This window comes from Carassius gibelio, chromosome A1 (assembly GCF_023724105.1).
Source record: "Carassius gibelio isolate Cgi1373 ecotype wild population from Czech Republic chromosome A1, carGib1.2-hapl.c, whole genome shotgun sequence".
NCBI lineage: Eukaryota > Metazoa > Chordata > Actinopteri > Cypriniformes > Cyprinidae > Carassius > Carassius gibelio.
Window position 1 is genome coordinate 11,492,238 of NC_068371.1, and position 22,614 is coordinate 11,514,851.

General features: G+C 36.6%; 1 protein-coding gene across 2 annotated transcripts in view; it reads left to right on the plus strand.

Annotated features, from left to right (window-relative positions):
- LOC127994147 (NEDD4 family-interacting protein 2) overlaps nt 1–22,614 on the plus strand; it is a 31,648-nt gene that overhangs the window by 5,055 nt on the left and 3,979 nt on the right. The window contains exons 1-5 of one of the 2 annotated variants that reach the window (XM_052591782.1): nt 2,222–2,460; nt 11,836–11,998; nt 13,007–13,137; nt 21,595–21,682; nt 22,412–22,536. In XM_052591782.1, coding sequence (XP_052447742.1) covers nt 2,425–2,460; nt 11,836–11,998; nt 13,007–13,137; nt 21,595–21,682; nt 22,412–22,536 — 543 coding nt within the window. In that variant the 5' untranslated portion in view covers nt 2,222–2,424. Of the gene's footprint in view, nt 1–2,221; nt 2,461–11,835; nt 11,999–13,006; nt 13,138–21,594; nt 21,683–22,411; nt 22,537–22,614 lie in introns of those variants that run through there. The other variant, XM_052591791.1, reaches the window with a different exon arrangement.

Below are 22,614 nucleotides of genomic sequence, written 5' to 3' on the forward strand. Positions count from 1 at the left end.
AGAGATGGCAACAAACAGTTACATTTATGGCCCTGTCAAATGTGGCCCTCTAGTGCCTGTAAAATAAATTGCATCAACAACTCTATATGGGCCATTAGCTAAGCTGCTTTTAAATCTTTTTATGATGATACTTGTCGTCACACAACACATTATTGTAATAACTTGTGTCAAACTACTACTGCATCACTGAATACTGTCTAAACGTACTGCCATTAGACATGATGAGGTGAAGGTTAAATTAATGATAGTCCACTTTGTATTTGGCTGATCTTGAAAATATGTGACATTTAGCAAGATGTTAAATTTTTTTTAACAGAGAACACAGAGAAGGAGCTTCATATATTCATAATTCATCAGAGCTACAAACATTTAATAATATTAATAATAATAATAATAATAGTAATAATAAAAAAGATACAGGTAACAAAATATTTAGTGTCCAGATAGGGAGAAATTAACTATCCAAGTGTTGCTTATGTTATCACACTACAATACAAAATTATTTGTCAAATAAATGAAACTTTATGAAACACTTATTTGAGTTGAAATAGTTAGCCTACTTCTAGAGATTGCAGTGATACATGAGATGGAGAAAAAATAACTGACTGAATGAAATGAGATGAAAGTAGCTTGAATTTGAAAAGTGTGCCATGGCCCCTGCTTGCGCTGAACCCGTCACTGATCCCAACTCAAATTCAAACCAATTTAAAGTAATTAAAGATAACTAAATAAATACTATTTTCAATAAATAAATATAAAATGTATTTTATAAATATATATTAGTTACATATTTTAATACCTACTAATTATTTATTTGTATATGTTTGTTTACTTATAGTCTTTATGTTTTTGTCCTGCTTTTCCTAAATAATTTTGAATAGAAGCTGATATTTCTCTGCCTTTCAGATGGTTTTGTTTGAACTTAAAAAAATATAATAATAATAATAATAATAATAATTATAATTATTATTATATTGCATTTCATCTTTCAAAATGACCGATTTGTCCAGTAGATGGAGGTATGCATGCTTGAGTTCAGAACTGTGATCTGGCAGCTGCTGACACTAAAGGACCGCATTGGCACTTTGACCTTCCATTTATAATTTCACAAATAAGATGTAAACACATGGGGCAGAAATTGTTAAATGAATTAATGGTGTCATCAATATGCTCTGCTTAATAAAGGACTATGTTTACATAACATTCAGGTCACCTTAAGTTGAAGACAAGGGCATTTACAATACAGGACAAGTCATCAAGGGGAAAACATGTAAATGTTTGTACATTTCTTGTTTCTACAAAAACACAAAGCTCGAATTACATAAAAAAAATAAAATAAAAAAAACTTGTCAACCTCTACAACAATGCTTAACTTTGCTATTTAATTTTTTCATTAAACTGATTAAATCTCTCTCTCTCTCTCTCTCTCTCTCTCTCTCTCTCTCACACACACACACACAGTTGATTATTGTATTTGGAATGACAAATATTGATTAAAACAACACAGCATCCAAATATTCACAAAGAGCCTATTATGTTTCACCTGACAATACAGACAATGCAAATAGTCGCAACCACATTAATAAGTAGGCTATGGATAAAGGTGACATCATCTTCTCCAAACATGCAGACTGCCTATGATTGCTGACACAGAACAATATCTGGCTGTTTGCTTAGATGTCTTTTTACTCAGTCCAGCAGTCTGCAAGCCTTTCACACATACTCTGTGCACATGTCCCAAGCTACCAAAAATAAGAATAATCAGTTTGATCCTGTAACCACACACTGCCAAAGCATTTGTTAATGACTGACACTTTAACATTTCTCAGAAAAACACAAGTCCATGTAAAGATCAAAACAGCAGCCCACTTCCAGAAACAGAATGTTCTTAGAAGGTTCATTGATGACTACGATGTCTGGAGTGTTTGGGTATTTTATTTAGTTTATATTATTATCAACCAGCTAGTTTTAACAATTTTGTTTGCGCGCACACACACACACACACACACACACACACACACACACACACACACACACACATATATATAGCCTACCAACGAATATTATATTAGTTTTTGCATGAAAATTACAGTTGTTGGTATAACTGACAACCGCTTCTTATATAGCACTTACAATCATTTTTCAAATTCAAATGTGTCGGTCTCTATTGCTATATTATTAAAAAGATAGTTTGATGTGCACGGTGCTACGTCACCGTTGCTTCATGGATGTCTCCTCCCACTCGCTTTGTTTCTTGCTGTAGGACGTGACTGTGTCTGTATGAACGTTCACTTTAAATCATGGCTATTGTGTAAATCTAATCCGTGCCATATGATCTCAAGTAAGACCGAGAGCTGCCTTTAATTTGAATTAATCAACGATTTTCTGGTTTTATTCGCCGCTGGCTGGTCTGGACGTCCGTACATGAAAATGGACCAGGCAGCGAGCCGCTACCAAGTGGTAAGTCTAATTCACGCGTCGTTATATAAGACGATTAAACATGCCATGTCAAACAATAGACTGACATTATCGAGTTGTTGATCACTGGCATTTAGTCCGCTTCCTCTTGATTATACATAGACTTCCGCATCATGGCATCTTCACCGCTACAGTGTGTAGAACGCTACGCGTTCTTGCTCTCAGGACTGCTACACAGTATGCAGCTGAATGGACGCGTTGCGAAGTTTTATGTTGTCCTTTTATATTTTCACCCTACTTAATAGTCTCCGCTCTTCCCCCAGATTAAAAACTGATAGACTCGATTTATTAAATGCCAAATACCATGTGATATGTGTGTACGAATAGTTAAGAAGCACAAACGCATGGAGATCATGCTATTTATAGTAAAGGTTACCATCGTTTTACAAAAGGAGGCCTACCATAATGATATCTTAAGCCTATTTGTAACAATAATAATAATAATATATATATATATATATATATATATATATATATATATATATATTCCAAAAATTAATAGGCCTACCAGTTTTACCATAGCAGCTCAAATGTATGTATATGAAACAACCTGTTTTGTCACAAAAAAGGTTTAATACATTTTATGTCATAGTGTGTTCTATCCCACATATCAAATGTCTTCTGGCCCAGACCCAGGCCACACAATGACTTTTCCCTCGTCCCAAGTACTGCAAAGAATGACGGCCTGGAAGTGGCCCAGAACTGGATTACAGACTCGGGCCACACATGGTCCATAACCGTCCCGAATCTCAGCCAGTTAATCACCCTTAGCTGGCCCTGATCTCAGTCAAAACAGGTTTTATTATTGGTGCCAATTCTCAGCCTTAAGTAAACCAGAATCCCCAAATCTGAGCCACACCTGAGCCTTATATAGCACAGACAGCAAGCAGTGTCGGCCCAGATCCGGCCTGGACCTATTGGTTTTTCTATTTATTTTTATAAAGAACAAATCAACCAAAAAAGAGTGTATAAAGTATACAGTCTATAAGAGAAATGTAACAGACACATGTAACTTAATCATAATAATTTATTACAGATGTGTCAAAGACCAGTACCACAGAGGTCCAAATGATGATGCATTGTAGTTGCAGTCTACTCTGGCAGAATATAATATTAGTGTGAGGAGCAGGGCATAATTTAAGTTGTTAAACGCTGAAAATACTATCCCGATCCACTCCCTCAAAGCATGCGTTTCTCATTCAAAACACGCATCACCGGAAACACGGCATGTCGCAATCTCTGACGAAACCGACGAGAGCCAATGAGGGTTTACGGTGCCGTAAAACTTGATGTAAAACTTATAGTTACTACAGCTACAGAGAAAGGAGATGCATATCGCCATTGAATGCGGTTTGAATTTGGATCTGTTCCTCACCAAGCATGATCATTTTATTTCATGCTTGTCCATGACAGCATACTAATAAAAATGATGTGCCCCCAGTCTCTATTATAGATCAGTGTGTGTCACATAGTAAGCAAAATAAATATTACATGATAATGGTTAAATACTCCCTCTTTCTTTTCATATAAGGATTCTAAGATTATTTGTACCAAGAATGCTAATATAAAATTTAATAAAATTATTATTAAGTGCAGTTTAATGCACTTGACTCGATTTGCTTATTTTTTTAATGATAATGTTTCATTCTGTTTTGACTTGCCATTTCAAAGACTATATTTTAACAACACTGCACTGTACATTAAAATGTATGTGATAATTTATCCATTATCATGCAATATTGTATTTATCTTGTTTATCATGGGTCACATAATATGCTGCCAGATCTTAGCCTGATTTGGGCCACATATAACCTGACTGATTTGGGCCACACTCCTCCCATCAACAATCCGCCTTAATGTTGTTTGCCGGATCCCCGCCGTGCCTTCATTGCCACAAATGGCCCAGCTCTGGCTGAAAGGGTACATGCCATTGCTGACAGGAGGCCAGCAGTGCCACCTTGAGGCCACATGTGGGCCAAGTCCGTTTGCTATGTGGGATATTTACTTATAGAGGCGTTACATATAGTTTTATTTAGTTCAGATTTGGCACAGCAAAAATGACTGACTCTTTATTTAGTAAAATGTATGGCTTTTATAATACTGCCAAATTTGTCATTGTTTTGTCTGGTATTTACGGAGCCCTGCGCAGGAAAAAATAGTGGGCTAAATCGCACAGTTTACTAATTAGTTCCCTCAATGTACTAAAATGTGCGCATGATTACTAGGCCTATTGCGTACTATTTTGTTCACTCGATTTATAAATTGTGCGCACAATTTACTAATTGATTCCCTCGATTTGCTAAATTGTGCACACGATTTAGGAAATCGAGGGAACACAATAGTAATCGTGTGCACATTTTAGTACATTGAGGGAACAAATTAGTAAATCGTGCGTACAATTTATAATTTTTTTCTTGCATGTCATGTGCGGGGCTCTGTAGGTATGTGTGCACAAATATCATTACATTTTTCGAGGTAATTAATAAACCATAAAAAAAAATAAAAAAGATAAAATGCCATGTGATGTAATATTCAGTTTTGTTAAATTGAACTATAATTCAGATTTAAATTAGATTCAAATGAAAATATTTTCTTTTGATCCATCTACTTTCGGAAAACCAAAAAAAATGCTTTCGCTGTTGCCTAGATACACACCGCATCTCCCAGACATGGCTGCTTCAACACTAACTGTGTTTACTGAAACCACACCTTTCTTAGTATGAACATTTGGGGTGGCATTACGCAAATATTTCCACATAGTGATGTAGACATGTTGGGGGCATGTTGGAACGAGGTGTTTTAGGGGTGTGTGGCAGAGTCTTAACTTTGATAAAGAAAAACTCTTTGGATTTGAGACTTTAGTCTTTGCAACTCTTCAGATCTTCTTTATGCACCAAGAGTTTGTAACACTCCAAAGAGAAATGGAAATCGCATCATATGACCCCTTTTAGCAGATGTAATTTTGTTCTGATCAGAATGCTATGACATTGTATGTCACAACTGTAAACTAAACTGTGAACCTTTAAAGAAGGGTATAAGAATAAATATGTCTTTTCATAAAATACATTTTATACATATACACTGATTTAACTAAAGAATCCTGCAAATCCTATATCGGCTAACGGCCCCCCTGCTTTCCAAGATATTGGCATAGGCTGTCAAAGACCCAATATCAGTCGACCACTAAACATTTTGTTTGGCACCAAAAAGCCTTTCCAAAATACCATAATTTAACTTTGATTTTTTTTCACCAGTTGCACCCGACTAAGGATGGCCCTGAGTGCATTTACAACATTTTATGGATTTGGGGCTTTCAGTTTTTTTTATTATCAAGTAAATAAATGGGAAGTCGGGTGCCTGTTGATGTTAAATTTTGAGGCATCATTGGGGCGTTCCAATACAATTTGAGTAGTTATAGGTGATCTTGGAACTTTTAAGGATGCATTTTCAGCAGTTAGGTATGTTCAGGGGCGTTCAAACCATTTTGTGGCACCGTTTGGCATCATTCAAATGAATTTTGAATTATCATTGGCAGAATTAGGCATGGTTAATTATTATTTTGAGGCATAACTGGAGCCTTTCAGTGCAATTTGAGTTGTCATTTGGAAGGCCTCATAGGCACTTTTAGTCATAGGCATACTTTAATTGTTCTAACACATTTTGAGGCATGATAGGCATGTTTGTTTTGAACGCAATAATGGGTCTGCTTGGAATCTTCAGCAATGTTTTAAAGCCTTATAATGATGCTTGGGTGTTGTTATAGGTACACAGGTATATGGGTGTGTTCAAAAGCATCATATATGTTTTTTGGATATTTAAATGCATTTAGAGGGGTCATGGCCATGTGTAGGATGTTGAAATGTATTTTTGAGGCGTTGGGTGCAAATGTCCTGTCCTCTTGGATGACACTTTGCTAGGTTTAGAGTCACAACCTTTCTCTGTATCATCAACAACATAAGTTGTGGTATAATAACAGGTTTGTTTGTGAGTGTGTGTTTTCCACCCTCAACAATAGCGCAAGTGGCCTTGTACATGAGTAATGTGGATCCAGGGCGTTTGGTTTATTATGGAAATCTGGTGGCTTACTGCTCAGCTGGGACTGCATTCCATAATATAATATATTTTATAAACATAAAATACAAACATTATAAGAAGTTCTTTAAAAAAATAAAATCCTTAAAAAAATTATAACGTATCATAATATGATAATAGCATAGTACTGTAAATACCACAATATTTATAGATTTCAGCTTCAGAGTGTAAATCTGGCTCTTGGTGAATGTTTATCTAACAATTCATGTGTCTTATTGTATGCTTCATTAAAAACCCTGTTGTTTTCTGTTCTCACAAGTCTTGGTCAATAAAAATGAGAGCTTTCTGATATGTTTTCATTTTTAGAGAAGAGCACAGCAATTGCAACTCAATTTCTGGAGTGTTGAGTAATTCATCCAGCAGGACTCTATGTTTTCGAAGCCTTTTTTAATTTCTAAGAAGAGAAAAAAAGATGCTTGCTCTTAGTCAAAATCCCGCTGCATGTTAGAATGTTGCTAGCAGCCACCACTGAATAGCGCTTCTTAGAACTGTCAACAAATAAGCATAAATCTATATATCAATGTGGTTATACCACAGAAGTCTCTTCCTGCAGTTTTTTATAGCTCAGCCTCTGCTGCACAAGCTGTCCTTCATTCTTGTCTATTTTCTTATATTGTACTTTGATATCACTGTCTCCCACTTAACCAATAAATAAATAATTATTTCATAAAAATACCTTTTCCAATGGCCAGATGATAACCTCATAAATGCCTGTCTCCTATGATTTTAATTTGTACTATAAATAGGGTTGGGTATCGATTGGGTTTTTTACTAAACCGTTGCAATCGATACTTTTAAAACAGTACTGGTGCCTAAACGGTGCCTGAACCGATACTTAAAAAATAAATAAAAGCCACAAAAAACTATGAATAACATTTAAAGAGCATAAAAAATATATTTAAAGTAAATCCAAAGCTTTTACACATTCCTTGGATGCTCTTACTTCCCAAGCTGTGCTTCCCTTACTCTAAAGCTAATAAATGTATTTCACGATCTGGGTCATTGTTAATGTTTAATACAAAACCACACATAATGTTTCTACTGTATCTCTGTCAGTCACTCCGATATTTAGTTAAAATTATTGCTTCTGTTCTGTCACTGTATTTAAACAGTTCTGTGAATGACTGTATGGTCATTCTTTATGAAGTAGCAACAATGTCCTTTGTAAAGTACAGTACTGTGCAAAAGTTTTTCAGGTAGCTTTGCAGGAGATTTAGTTGATCTCAGGTTCATCTGTTTCTTCATGTGATTAGAGACCGATTTGATGATAGTGAGATCAGATCTCCGTGTGGAGCACCAGTTGTTTTCAGACTGCTTGTACATTCAAAAATCTCACTAGATTAGTATTGAAATTAATGGCAAAATGGATGTTTGGAAAGGTAAACTGATATTTTCTTCTGAAACCCTACAAAAAAAGTTATAAATAAATGGGCAAACACCATTCATTTGGGTGAAAATACTAACGTACCTAAGACTTTTGCACAGTAGTGTATGTGTAAAGTAAGTAAAATTAAATTAAGTATATTTAAATAAGTATAATTAAAGTATGCGTTCATATGTTTTAAGGGCTAGTAGGGCTGTGCAAAAAATCGAATGTGATTTTCATGCACATCTCATCAGTAAAGACGCTCCTTTAATTAGAAGTATTATCTCCAGCACGTGTGTTCAGATCAGGGTTGCCAGGTTTTCACAACAAATCCTGCCCTGTTGCTTCTCAAAACTAGTCCAAAACTAATCGCGATTCCAGGAGGTTCCCAGATTTAGAAAATAATATGCTTCCCGGGGTTAAAATATACTTTTTTTTTTTTTTTTTGGCATGGGTGTCTTGGTAAAATTAGCATTTTAGGAGCTAAATATCACGTTATCGGTATGGGGTTGCTTCGAACCACGGACATGAAAAACAATCGCAGACTTGGCAACATGCGATTTTACCAAGGCAACCATGCCATAAAACTTACATTTTAACCCCGGAAAGCAATTTTTCATCGGGGAACCTCCTAGGAACGTGATTGGGCTAGTTTGGACTAGTTTTGTGAAGCAACTGGGCAGGATTTGTTGTGAAAACCTGACAACCATGATCTTGAATGCACGTGCTGGAGATATACTTCTAATTACAGGAGCGTCTTTACTGATGAGATGTGGATGAAAATCGCATTTGATTTTTTGCACAGCCCTAAGGGCTAGATTTTCGCTGGAGGAAACAGCTGCGGTGTGATGAGCGGTCAACGGAGCGAACACTTTACAGTACATAGGAAATTGATTGCTCCCTTGTTATCTTTTGTAAACTGTATTTATGACAAAGAACTGCGCAGATACAGATATTCTAACAATCTGTCGATTAAAAACACTCTGTTTCTGTTTGAGTCCGCTTGGATTGCACTGAAAGATGGGGAGGAGAGCATTTGTGAGCCCTTGGGACACATTTTTGGCATGTTGCTATTTTGGGTTACTGAAAATAGACTGCGCCATAGACCAACTCAAACCTGGTCTAAAGTCTGGTGAAGAATTGTTTTCTTTGTTATTAAAAGAGCGTTTAAGTAATATGTGCTTATTGGCGGGTGCACAACATGCGTAAACTTTCCTTAATACACACATACGCGCAGCAACACAAAGACATTTAAAAAAATGAAAAAATTACATTCCTTCATGACATGACGGCAACTGGCTTTTAAAGGGGATGGGAGATGAAACTCTGATTGGTTTATTGCACGTTACGGCCAAAGAACACTCATTACTTATTAAGAGAATAAGGACAATATTTTTAGACCATGCACCAAGGCGTGCCGATTGTTTTGTGGTAAGGGCCGTAACATTTCCGACACGCTTGTGGTGTTTTGTTAATCACAACGCACTGGATAGCTGGCCAATCAGATCACACCTCGCTTTTCAGAATGATTTGTAAAAATCGATGTTTCAATACTAATTAGTTTCGGTTTCATTGGTTTCTGGATATTTACATTTACATTTACATTTATTCATTTAGCAGACACTTTTATCCAAAGTGACTTACAGATGAGGACAGTGGAAGCAATCAAAAACAACAAAAAGAGCAATGATATGTAAGTGCTATAACAAGTCTCAGTTAGGTTAACAGTACACGTAGCATGGGATTTTAAATAATATAACAAATAAAAGGAAAACAGATCAAATAAAAAAATAATAGAGCAAGCTAGTGTTAGAGATCTTTATACACACACACACACACACATACATACAATTGCACAATAAATGAAAAGAAAATAGAATACAAAAAGATTAAAAAGGTATTTGGATTTTTTTTTTTTTTTTTTTTTTTAATTTGAATAGTGAGTGTAAAAGTTAGAGGGTCAAATAAAGATGGAAGAGATGTGTTTTAAGCCGATTCTTGAAGATGGCTAAGGACTCAGCTGCCTGGATTGAGTTGGGGAGGTCATTCCACCAGGAGGAAACCTTTCATTTAAATGTCCGTAAATCCAAATCCATGGATATGACCTTGTTATATAGTAACCAAAGACTGTAAAAAATATTGACGACACACCTCATTCACTTCCATTGAAGAAAAGTAGAAGACGCCATTGTCCCAATAGGGCGCGGCCCTATTGCGCTGATTTGGGACCAGGGTCTGTGCAGTAGGGAACAAAGTGGAGCTGCGCCCACACTCCCACAGATTCAATCGCAAACACACACCCCTGACACTTTTTTAAAATTAGCCTGACTGGACCTGTCTGCTGATTTTTCGTATAAGAGGCTTGTGTTAAAATAAGGTAAATACAACCCCAATCTCTTCCTGAATATCTTGAAAAAGTCTGTTGGTGCCTCAGTTCATTCAGAGAAGCTGTCAATCTCGGCTGTCAACCATGATGTCAAACTCCCATTTTTGTAGCATCACATAACTAGCTAAAACCAAACTATTTTAAAAAATGAACAGCCTAACTTTCAGCAGCGTGATAAAATCTACATCAAATTACATAAAACATGTTTGAAAACAAAACATTTAAAGTGAAATTGAATTACTTAGTTTGTCTCACATCCCATTAGATTACATGGAGAGGGCAGGGGGGAAATCGAAATTCCTTAATAGCCATACTTGGGAACTCAAGTGACATCAAGTCAGCCTTTTTTAAAGTTTTCGGCAAAGGGATTCTGTGCAATCTTAGTCATAATACATATACCACTTATCTCCAGTCTGATGTTTTTAACAGTCCATTGCAAACCATTGGAGATAAATGCTTTGTCCCTGGTCAGTTGGCTGTCCTCAGTGCAAAGTGGGAACCCAATTGACCATTGGCAATCTTGCTGTCCTTGATGTGGCTTCACCGTCTAATCATTCTCATGTGAACTTCGTCCCCTAGCTGGATCTCGAATCCCGTCTCTATTCGCCAATTTGTAGAAATAACAGAGTTGAACCTTAGAGTATTGACCTATGCAAAGACTTCCGTGGCTCTCAGCCCTGTCAGGAGACCTCACATATTATCAGGTGGCATGGCATAGTAAAAGATTTTCATGGCTTGAATCCTTCCAAATAGCAAGTCGTTATTTATCATTATAATAGCTTTCATTTTAAAAAATTAAATTAAATTATATTAAATTAATTAAATAATCTGTTATATTTTCTTAATGCTATATATTATTACAGGTAATGTTGCATTACTGTGAACTACAGAACAGAAGTTTTGGTTTTGCAACAAAACTACAATGAGAATTGTCCCTGTAAGTTACTACTAGTTACCAACAACGTATCAAACAGGTGCAGCTGAAGGGACAGGCTTGTGCTTCAGTCTTGTGGTTTGCATTACCATTGCTCTCCTGTTACTGTGAATCTCACTGTTAGCTAACTTTGTTGGCAGACATCTGTGCATCTTACTGCACTCTGATGTGCCAAATGTGTCCCCTGCAATCTTAAACTGTCGTATTACTATGAGGCCTCAGTTCTCATAAGGTTTTAAGGTCACATTGTGCAGATTTAGATTTAATATTCTCTTTAAATGTTTTATTCAGTACCTCATTTCATCACCTCCTTCTTGAAGTTTAGCTTTACAGATGGTTTTGTTCATTGTAGGGCAAGGACAGTAAGTTTAGGTGACCAAAGACACCAAGTTGTTGACTCAAGTTGTTGACATGTTCCCTGCGATGTTAGATGATATCCTGTGTCCTCCCTTCATTGAGTACATCACAGTGTCAATTCAGCCAACGCAAGACACAAGACCTTGTTAGATTTGTCTTAAATTAAACAATACTTAGTCACGTTTCTTCAGTCTGAAAATGTGTGTTTTTGTTCTTCCTCAGTTGCACAATGAGGATGAGCCCTCTGAAGGGGCTGCAGGTGCCGAGCCGTCCACATCCTCCCAGACTGCTGCCGCCGTCGCAGGCATCAGCAACCCCGCCATGGATATGGAAGCTCCGCCTCCTCCTTATACCAGCGTGGCGCTCGGAGCAACAGCTGGACCAGGTACAGACACCTGGAAAAAGTGATTATTTCCATAGTAAGAGCAGGGATCTATTAGATTCAGTATGTTAATATTACAGCGACATCATTATTGTTACAGGTAATGCGATTTTGTGGAAGCCATGCATGTGCCATGTGCATTATTTCAGCTAATATTTGAAATAATCACATTTGACAAGAAAATTCTTTGGTCAAAAAACTACATTATCCATGACGCTGTAAAGAAAATTCAACCAATCACAAAATTCGAAAACGTTAGTGTTGTCAATTAACACGTTAATTGTGATTTAAAGTTGAAATTTATTTATTTATATGTTTAATATTTCACAATATTACTGTTTTTTTTAATGATCTGATAAATACAGCCTTGGTGCACATATAGATTTTTTTCTAAAACATCGAATAAAACAATTTGCAGAAAGGTTCCATTAGTTAATGTATTAGCTGACATGAATGAACCATTAACAGTACATTTATTACAGTATTTATTAATCATTGGTAATGTTAGTTATAAAAACACAATAGTTCTAATTAGTTTGTTAGTTCACAGTGTATTAACTAATGTTAACAATTACAATCTTTAATGTTGCATTTATAAATGTTGAAATTAACTTTAACTATAAGATAAATAAATGGTGTGGAAGTATAGTTCATTCTTAGTTTGTTAACTATTGTTAACTAATGAACCTTACTGTAAAGTGTTTACAAAAAAAAAAAAAAAACCTTCAAGTGGGAGCACACTAAAGACAAAATAATAATAATAATAATAATTAACTAAACTTTTTGATGATATTCAGGTCTCTAGGTATGGCTCAGTATAAGTAAAGTGATATTTATAAAGCAAGTTATGCGTCACCGTTTGATTCTTCGCATTAATGGGCTTATTCACATTTCCAGTTATGAGCAAAAGTAATTGTGCTTGACTTGGTGTTAGGAAGACTCATTGTTTGGAAGACTCATAGCTAGAAATTTGTGGCGTATGGCTGACCTGTGTTTTTTATCGCTTTTTAGAGAGCACATTTCCGAGGGACTTTCCCGTTCCTCCACCATACAGCGTGGCCACATCTCTGCCCACTTACGATGAGGCAGAGAAGGCCAAAGCGGCAGCCATGGCTGCTTCAGCGGTGGAGGTTATTCCACGAGTGAGTATTGCATCTGCCTACGCATCCCACAGATTCTGTGAACCCAAACACCAAGCCCTCGATTCGCACAACTTTCCACTGTGGCTTGTAGGGATGGGCATTCGATTAAATTTTCTTAGTCGATCGTCGGGAGAATTAACGATCGACTATCGATTAATCATTAATATTTTTATAATATAACAAATTAAACTACGTTCAGGCAAACCGAACATATATCCGCGTGCATATGCAGTGCTCTAAAGCAGCGGAACCTGCAGCTGCTAGCAGGCGTTCTTAACCCTTTCGAGTCGATTAACGCATATATGCGTTTTGAGTCTGAATAAAGTGCTTCATTCTTTTTTCTGAGGAAATCCATTTCTCAAATCATCAACCACATCACATCTTTTTGGGGTGAATTATGTCTTAGTCCTCTCATCGCGAAGCAAACAGTAAAATAAAATAAAAACTTGAAGAACAGTCTCGCTGCCTTTTCTTCTGTGTGGGCGTATTCAAGCCGCGCGCTTCAGTTTGAATCTGAATAGCGCGTTCAGCGCGGGGGCGTGGTCACATTAAATATAATGAAGGAAGATATGAAAAACAGACATTGCGTTGTTTTCATATGGATTACTTTATCTCAGAATATTTGTTTTTCGGAAGCACTTGTTTAGTTTAAAAGTAGACATTCCAGGCTTTCTATAGATATCTCTCTCATGTCTCTTCGTTGAGTATTCACGGAGTTACGGTTCATTTTAATGAAATGTTTGTACATGACGATCAGCGGAGACAAAGACTGTAGACAGCGCACCTTGTTTGTTATCTTTATTTTATAAGTGCACAAAGGTTTTTTGTTATTATGTCTGTATCCAAAAAAACTAGACCCTTTACAGATTTGATTGATGTATTGCTCTTATCTGTACGATTAAAACTGAGTGTAATTTATCAGGGGTTATCAGGAGAAAATGACTCAAAACGCATATATGCGTTAATCGACTCGAAAGGGTTAAAGCCTCATGAAAATTTGCCGGGATGCATAGGATCATTTGAGTCGTGGCTGTGTTGTACTTAAACACGGCATCGCAATGTTTGCAGTTAACTAGTTCGCTTTTTAAATCAAAATGGTCCCACGCCACACTTCGCCGTGACATCTTCATGATTATTCTTTGAAATCAAAACGGAAGATCACAGATAACAGAGTAGGGTGTCAAATATTGCCCCATGGTGGTAAAATATTTAATTGCTGCCACACAGTGAAATTCATTTAATTGCTTGAAGACTCGCACTACGCAACTACGCAACGCAACCTGCATTAGATTAAAAAAATGCTTTAGATTAATCGATAACAAATTAACATGATCGAGGAAAATCTTAACGATCAATTATCGATCGTCGATTAATCATGCCCATCCCTAGTGGCTTGTGAATTGCTGTAGTGATGCTGGTATGATTTATTGATGACTAAAATGAAATGGGACATCTCGTAAAATCATGTCTGATTATATTTAAGCAGTAACATAAAGAGAACCTTTTTGAGGATGTGGTGTGCCATAAAAACCATGAACTAGAAAGAGAATACATATACTCTGATTTCTCTGAGCTCAGATCAAGAAGTGTTGTATAACGTGGTCCCCCCCAAAAAATAAATTTTTTATTTATTATTATTATTATAATTTTTTTTTTCAGAAATCTTTCTAATATTCAAAGATAGATTTCTTATTATTATCAATGTTGTAAACAGTTGTGCTGCTTAAGATTTTTGTGGAAATTACGATACAACGCTCAAATGTTTAGTTTCAGTAAAACAAATAATTACAATAGAAATTATTATTATTTCTTTTTCAGAACACATTAAACTAATGCAAATTCTAACATTTATAATGCTGCATAATTATCACAAAAATGTTAACCAGAAAAATCTGTTTTCAGCCTTGATAAGAATTGATAATAATTAAACAAAAATAATGCTTAATAATAATTTAAGTTTAAGTTTTTTCTTAAGGATCTTGTGACACTGAAGACCAGCATAATGGCTGCCAAAAAATCAGCTTTGCGTCGCAGGTTTAAATTTATTCAAACAGGAAACAGTTTTCTGTGTTTTTGATCTAATAAATTAAGCCTTGGTGAGCATAAGAGGCCTTTCATGCTTTGAGACTTTTCTAAAACATTAAATGTTAACATTTTAATTATTCCAAACTCATAACCAGATGTGTATATTTAATATATATATATATATATATATATATATATATATATATATATATATATATATATATATATATATATATATATATATACATATATATATATATATATATATATACATATATATATATATATATATATATATATATATATATATATATATATATATATATACAAAAGTTCTTTCTGCTCATAGAATCTGATTGGCTGAGAGGAGTGTGACATTCTAATGATGAGAGATTAAAGAGAACCATTTGTATCACTCCGCTTGCAGTATTTCTCACAGCGAGTATCATGGCGGATGCACAAATCCACTATAATAAAAAAAAAAAATACTATTTTTGTGTCACATAATGTAGTTTTAAGAGATTTTTAGGTGAGAATGTACTTGTTTGGACCAAATATGTGATTTGTGAAAAAAGATAATGTCTATGTAACAATAAAAACTCGATAACTACGGAAGAAGGAGGCGGGAACCGGCGGACAATCAAAATGAAACTTTAATTACAAAAATAAACACAAAACAGCGCAACAGCCCCTCGCGGACGACTGTTGCGCACAAATAAAAAACCAAAACATAAAATAAAACCCAGGCCTGGTCCTCTCTCGTCCTTTTTTATATCCTTCCATCTCCTCCGTGGTACTCGAGACCTCTCCAATCACCCCACCGGCCTCGCCCGTTCCCATGACTCTCGGCCCCGCCCCACTCGTATCGCCCCTCGCAGGCCGGGGGGTACCCACGAGACTGCGCTCTACCGCTACCGCTCCCATGAGGCCACGGGAGAGGATTTATGAATGGCAGTGAAGCGACACAGCCGACACTGGTAGGTCATGTGAACGCAGCAACATGGCGGATGTACAGTGACGTAAATGTTTATTTGATCCCCTGCTGATTTTGTAAGTTTGCCCACTTGCAAAGAAAGTAAGGGTCTGTTATTTGTATGGTAGGTTTATTTTAATCTATAGAGACAGAATACCAACCAAAACAAATCCAGAAAAAAAAAACATTATATAAAGGTTAGGAATTGATTTGCATTTCAGTTAGTGAAATAAGTATTTGATCCTCAAGCACAACCCTTTTTGGTAAGCACAGAGGTGATACGTGATTTGTAGTTGGTCACCAGGTTTGCAGACATCTCAGGAGGGATTGTTCCACTCCTCTTTACAGATTCTCTCTAAATCTTTAAGGTTTGTCACCGATGACCCTTGCAGCTGGAGATAAAAAGGCTTCCAGAACAAGTAGGAATCCGTTCAAGGTTAATTTTATAAGGCAGGGATTGTCAGAAGTTCCACAGTGCAAAAAAAAGAAGTGCTACAAACCAAAAATAAATTAAACTATACAATATTTAATCCAAGTTCAAGTCAGCAGTGTATTGCTGCACTAAACGAAATACTGTGGCTGCTAATAGCACACACTGTCTCTGGCCGTGGGGCTTCGACCACGCTCAAGCTACTTTCACCAGACTTTCACTTGTCTACTGACAGCTATGGTCATCATCTTGATGTCTTACCCCCCTTTATTATGCCTCCGCAGCATCATAAAAGTCCATATAAATATATGTTGAGTGTGAATGTGTGTGAAAAGAGGGAATGTGCCCCATAGTCTGCATGGTGACAGAATAGTGCCGTGACAAGGTTTTTTGGCCTATCATTTGGCAACTCAAAGTTTCATCTCCCTCCACAGATTTTCTATAGGATAGAGGTCTGGAGACTGGCTAGACCAATTCATGACCTTAATTTGCTTCTTGAGTCACTAATTTGTTGCCTTGGCGGTATGTTTCGGTTCACTGTCTTGCTGGAAGATCCATTTATGACCCATCTTCAGTGTTCTGGCTGAGGGAAGGAGGTTCTCATACAAGATTTTATAGTACATGGCCCGTCCATTTGAAAAGTGAAAGTCGTGACATTTGCCATACTCGGAATTGGTGCTCTGCACATAACCCATCCAAGTGCACACACTCAGCAGTGAGAAGTGAACACAACGTGAACATACACCCGGAGCAGTGGGCTGCTATAGATCCAGCTCCCGGGGAGCAACTGCGGGTTCAGTGCCTTGCTCAAGGGCACTTCAGTCTTGGGTATTGAGGATGGAAGAGAGCGCTGTTCATTAACTCCCTCCCACCTACAACTCCTGCCAGCACAGAGACTCGAATCGACGCTAGAGGTCGACCGATATATCGGGCCGATATTTGTCATTTTTTTTATATATCTGCATCGGCCGATAACCGTGTTTAGTAGCGCCAATTTAAAGTCAGGCACATCGGCGGGCAGCCCTGTGTTATTGGTGCGCTGCTGCTGCCTCATGTGAAGCACCCCAAGCCAAAACTTTTGGAATATTCAACAACAGTCCTGGGAGATAAAGGTAGTCAGAGAATTTCACTCTGTAAATGGGGTGGAGAAGTTGGCAGCTCTTACAAACACTGCAGTGTGATTGAGGGCTCCGTTACTCCGCCCCGCTCACAGACAGCACCGCGCTCGGAGAGACAGCTGGTTTGATCCAGACAATAACCAGTTTTTCATCCAACTCATTTGTATTTAGGGATTTCAATATTCGATAATTTCCATGATCGCTCGTCGTTTAAATTAACGATCAATTAATAACCTTAATGCTGCAAAATGCGTCTGCAGCATTATTATTAGGCCTATGTGCAAATGCCACTTAGAAAAAACGCTTTGTCACCCGAATTAAAGGGGTTTTAGTCTGAATAAATTGCTAGTAGCAGGACTGTAAAATGAATAGATGTGATTATTATCATTTGATAAAATGAAGAGAGCGCGCCATACATTGGAGATCATTTTACTTTGTTGACTGTTTCCCGTCAAGGAGACCGCTGAATGCGATTCTTTAAATGGTTTCGTGGTGCTCGTTGTTGTATTTTAAAACGCAACTGCAATGTTTTCAAATGACACTATAGTAGTGGTGGAACGCATCATCCTTGATCCGTGATCCGTTCGGATCAATATCTTCGCTTCGGTACACACATGTCCCGCGGATTGCTTTATGAAAAAAATGTTTCGCATGTTTAGTCCACACTCAGTGGTCATGGCGAGCGGAGGTACGGAGGAGCTTGAACGCCCTGCGCATTTTGGCTTCCCTGTCAGATATAATGATGAAGGATGAGGTTAGAGTGTAAAACCGTGACGGTGCATAGAGCCACGTTACGACATCGCGCACCGACTTCAGCGAAAAGATTGTGCCAGATCTTTATGAAAAGGAGAAGAAAAAAGCTGTGGATGAACTGAGCATCCTCTGTTGCGCTCAGGACAGACGGGTGCACGTCCAGGGGGACGGAGAGCTATGTGATGATAACTGCTCACTTCATCACAGCAGACTGGGAGATAAGAAAGTCCAGCTATTATGTAAAAAATATATTATGTCATGTGCACTTTAAGTTGATTTCATATATTTTAATTTAATAATTTAATGTTAGTAAAAAAGACAAAACGTATGTTTATTTGTCTTGGCCTTTTTTTTTCTTTTCTGCTGATCCGAAAAATGATCCGATCCATATGAGGACGAGCGAGCGCGGGTTTGACTAGATGTATTTGGAGGTTATTGCTCCCGCCTCGTTCTGCACATATCCAAATGTTTCCATATTCGCAATGTATCTGAATGTTAAACTTATAATATTTTTTATTTATTTATATAAACCATACGGAAAAGATAAATTATCTTCACATGAGCAAAAACGTGCATAACAGCACAGTGGTCTGGTAGACTACAGTCTATTTAAACTGACCAGTGTAACCTTTTATATGTTTGGTCGACTGTACTTTATTTTAATAATGAACAGACTGCGATATAAGTTTGAAATTAGAATGCACTTTAGATGTTCTGTGTCATTTATAGCAAACACAAATGTTGCTGGTGGCTAGTGTGTTTGCAGCACTAGGCTACTGTTATTTATTTTGTATATATTACATTTTTTATATTTTTCAGTTTAGTTGATTTTTATTTCTAAAATTGTATTTAAATGTATATTTAAGTTTACATTTATGTTCCAACAAACTTGATAAATTCTACTTGATAAATGCTCTAAAACTTTTATGTAAATGATTGACTTATATATAAATATATATTACCTGTTTTATATATTTAATAATTGGTCCGTTTATTGATTTATTTGGTTAACTTTGGATACATTTTTTATTTTAATACCGTGCAGTGCACAAAATTACGATTTGAGAGATGGTTCAAGTTAGTGCTCAATAAATGATGATAAGTTTAGAAATGTTGTGCATCCACTTATTATTAGCGTGACATTTTTAGCATGCAAATGTAGGGGAGAACTTCAAGATATCGGCCCTAAAAATCGGCAGCACATATCGGCCATCGGCTGACCCTGACCTCTAAACATCGGCATCGGCTATAGAAAAACCTATATCGGTGGATCTCTACCGGCGACCTTTGGGTAATTAGTCCAAGTCTCTATAACCATTAGGCCACAGCTGCCCCTCAGTGTGGTGAAGTCATCCTATACCATAATGTAGCATAATGTTTCCACCTCCGTGCTTTACTGTATGGATGGTGTTCTTGGGGTCATATAGTCAGCATTTCTCTCCCTCAAAACACGATGTATCAAGTTTCTCCTTCTCTGAATCATCTAGATATTCTTTGGCAAACTTTAAACGGGCTTGTACATGTGCTTTCTTGAGCAGGTGGATCTTGCGGGCAATTTCGGACGCACCGAATGTTTGCCAACCAATTTTCAGGGGAAGTTGCTGAAGGAAGGTCAATTTGTTGCTAAAAGTTGCTAAATGACATTGTAATGTCATGGACATCATCATGTAATCGTGACACAAAATTTTCACTGCATCAAATCTCAGCAAAAACATATTTTATACATGTTAATTTAGATTTGTTTGTAAAACATCAATGTATAATATAATAATTTGTAAATATAAATAACTGTTTTTACATAAAATTATTGAACACTGACACTTTTCTTAACAATTAAGTTTTTTAGTTTTTTTGTTTAATAGCTAGTAAACTAGTAAAACTACACATTGTGAACAATTATAGTTTTATGCAGTTACATTAGTTAGTTTGATACACTCTAAGAAAATCTGAGGTTTTCAGTGTAAAAAAAATCTGGATTTAAATTCAAAGAGAAGTGATAGTCTATTCATGACCTGGCATTTTATTTATAACAACTGCCATCAATATCTGCTGTGGATGTGCTGAATAAAAGGCTATTTATAATTTATAATATAAAGATATTTTGACTGATGAAACTTGAAGACAATAAACATACAATTGAAAACAAAAATGTTTGTGGTCAGGTAAATTTTTTCAAGTCATCTCCAGGTAATAAATAAAGTATATCAATAATGCAGTGTTCATAGGTTCATGCAGTGTTACATTTTTTGCTAGGTGTTTTTGAAAAAAAAAAAAAATACTATAGGGTAATCTGAAAAGTTGGCATCACTGAACACACACAAAAAAGGTTTTTTAAAGATGCTACGTTGTTCATGCCTAAGGCCGCATCACAGCCATGCCAATATACTGCCATATCACACTGCTACTCGTGTGATATTTCTCATAGTTCCATCTAGCAGTTGCAGATTAAGAACCTAAGTGCTTGAACCCTGTTATGAAATCACTTCAGAAACAAAGAATGAATTAGAACATTCAAGACTTGTTACACAACCTCAGAAGCTCTGTTCTGAGCTGCGGTAGCAATTTGGAGCTGGATTATGCTCTTACAAAGGCGTAAGCTGGGTCATAAGGTAGTAGTTCACACAAAAATGAAAATTGTGCCATTTACTCATCCTCATGTCATGATGCTGTACAGAACTTTTCCCTTTACATGCCAAACGATTAATTGTGCAGAATATCTAGCCCTTGAACTGGATGCTTAACCTCAGGTTGATCTGAATGTACTGACTTCAATTGAACTGAACACACTTGAAGTGTCTTTGAATGAAAGTGTTTGCTGAAAAGACAGTTAATCAGGAATTACAAGCTCTTCAGAAAATTCAGTTGTGAGAAAATTGCAATAATTTGTCAAGGATTTAACATCAATATATAAGTCATTTAGTCTTTCATAACCATTTTCCACCTCTCTGACCCTCACTTAAACAGTTTTTGCTACTTTACCTGCTATAAAGAAGTGCCCTCTTTTGTTGTCTTTGTATCATTTTAGTATATACCGTTGTTTATCAAAGCAAGTCCAGTTGCTGATGTGTAAACATTGAGGTTGTGTCACAACCATGGTGATTTCTCAGCAACTTTTGCCTTCTAATATGCTTCTAAAACAAATCTTTCTTGTTGAAAAGGATGTGGATTTTCCAGTTCGGGATGACTTCAGTGATGGTGATCAGCTGAGGGTGGGAAATGATGGAATCTTTATGCTGGCCTTCTTCAGTAAGTGTGTATGTTTGTAATGTTCCAGATTTATTGCGCACAGTTTTTTTCTTTCTTTTTTTTAATTCTAATGGTTATGACTTACAGCTTAGGAAAATACTAAAATTCAGCACAACACAACACAGCCTGGCTGTGTCCAACTTCACATACTCAGAGTAGGGGCTCATTTTGTGTACTTTGCGACAGCTAAAAAGGATGTTCCATCTATATAGTATGTATGCGTGTAGTATAAATGTGATCTGGACATACTACATTCATCATGTTTTCATTACTGCCTTTCACTGCCACAAATCCTCTCCCATTGCCTCATGGGATAGGGAAAGTGTCTATTGTATGCACATATCAGGGGAGTATGTGATTTAGGATGCAGCCACAGCCTCTGTGTCTCATTATTAATGCTGTGTTTACGCCATCTGGTGGTGATGTATTAAACTTCAAGTATTTCTATACACTGTATATCAGATCAGTCAGTACAATAATACATTGCAGCGCTGTCCATCATAATCCAGTCATGTATATTTAATGATTAGCCACGATTTCATTAACAATGCATCACCATATTTGTGATGTGTAAGTTTTTTTTTAATGCGCATAAAAACAATTACCATACAAAGTTATTTGAATGTCCTATATATATATATATATATATATATATATATATATATATATATATATATATATATATCATTCATCATTAATACAACACTCTCTTTCTGTTTGTGTAACCAGTGGCCTTTCTGTTCAACTGGATCGGGTTTTGCTTGTCTTTCTGTTTGACCAACACCATTGCGGGCCGATACGGTGCCATCTGCGGCTTTGGCCTCTCTCTTATCAAATGGATTCTCATTGTGCGGGTAAGTTAAGCCCAAGAGGGTCTGGCTGCTGAATTGCACTTGAACTCTCAGACTTGCACTCTCAGACACTTGCGCTTC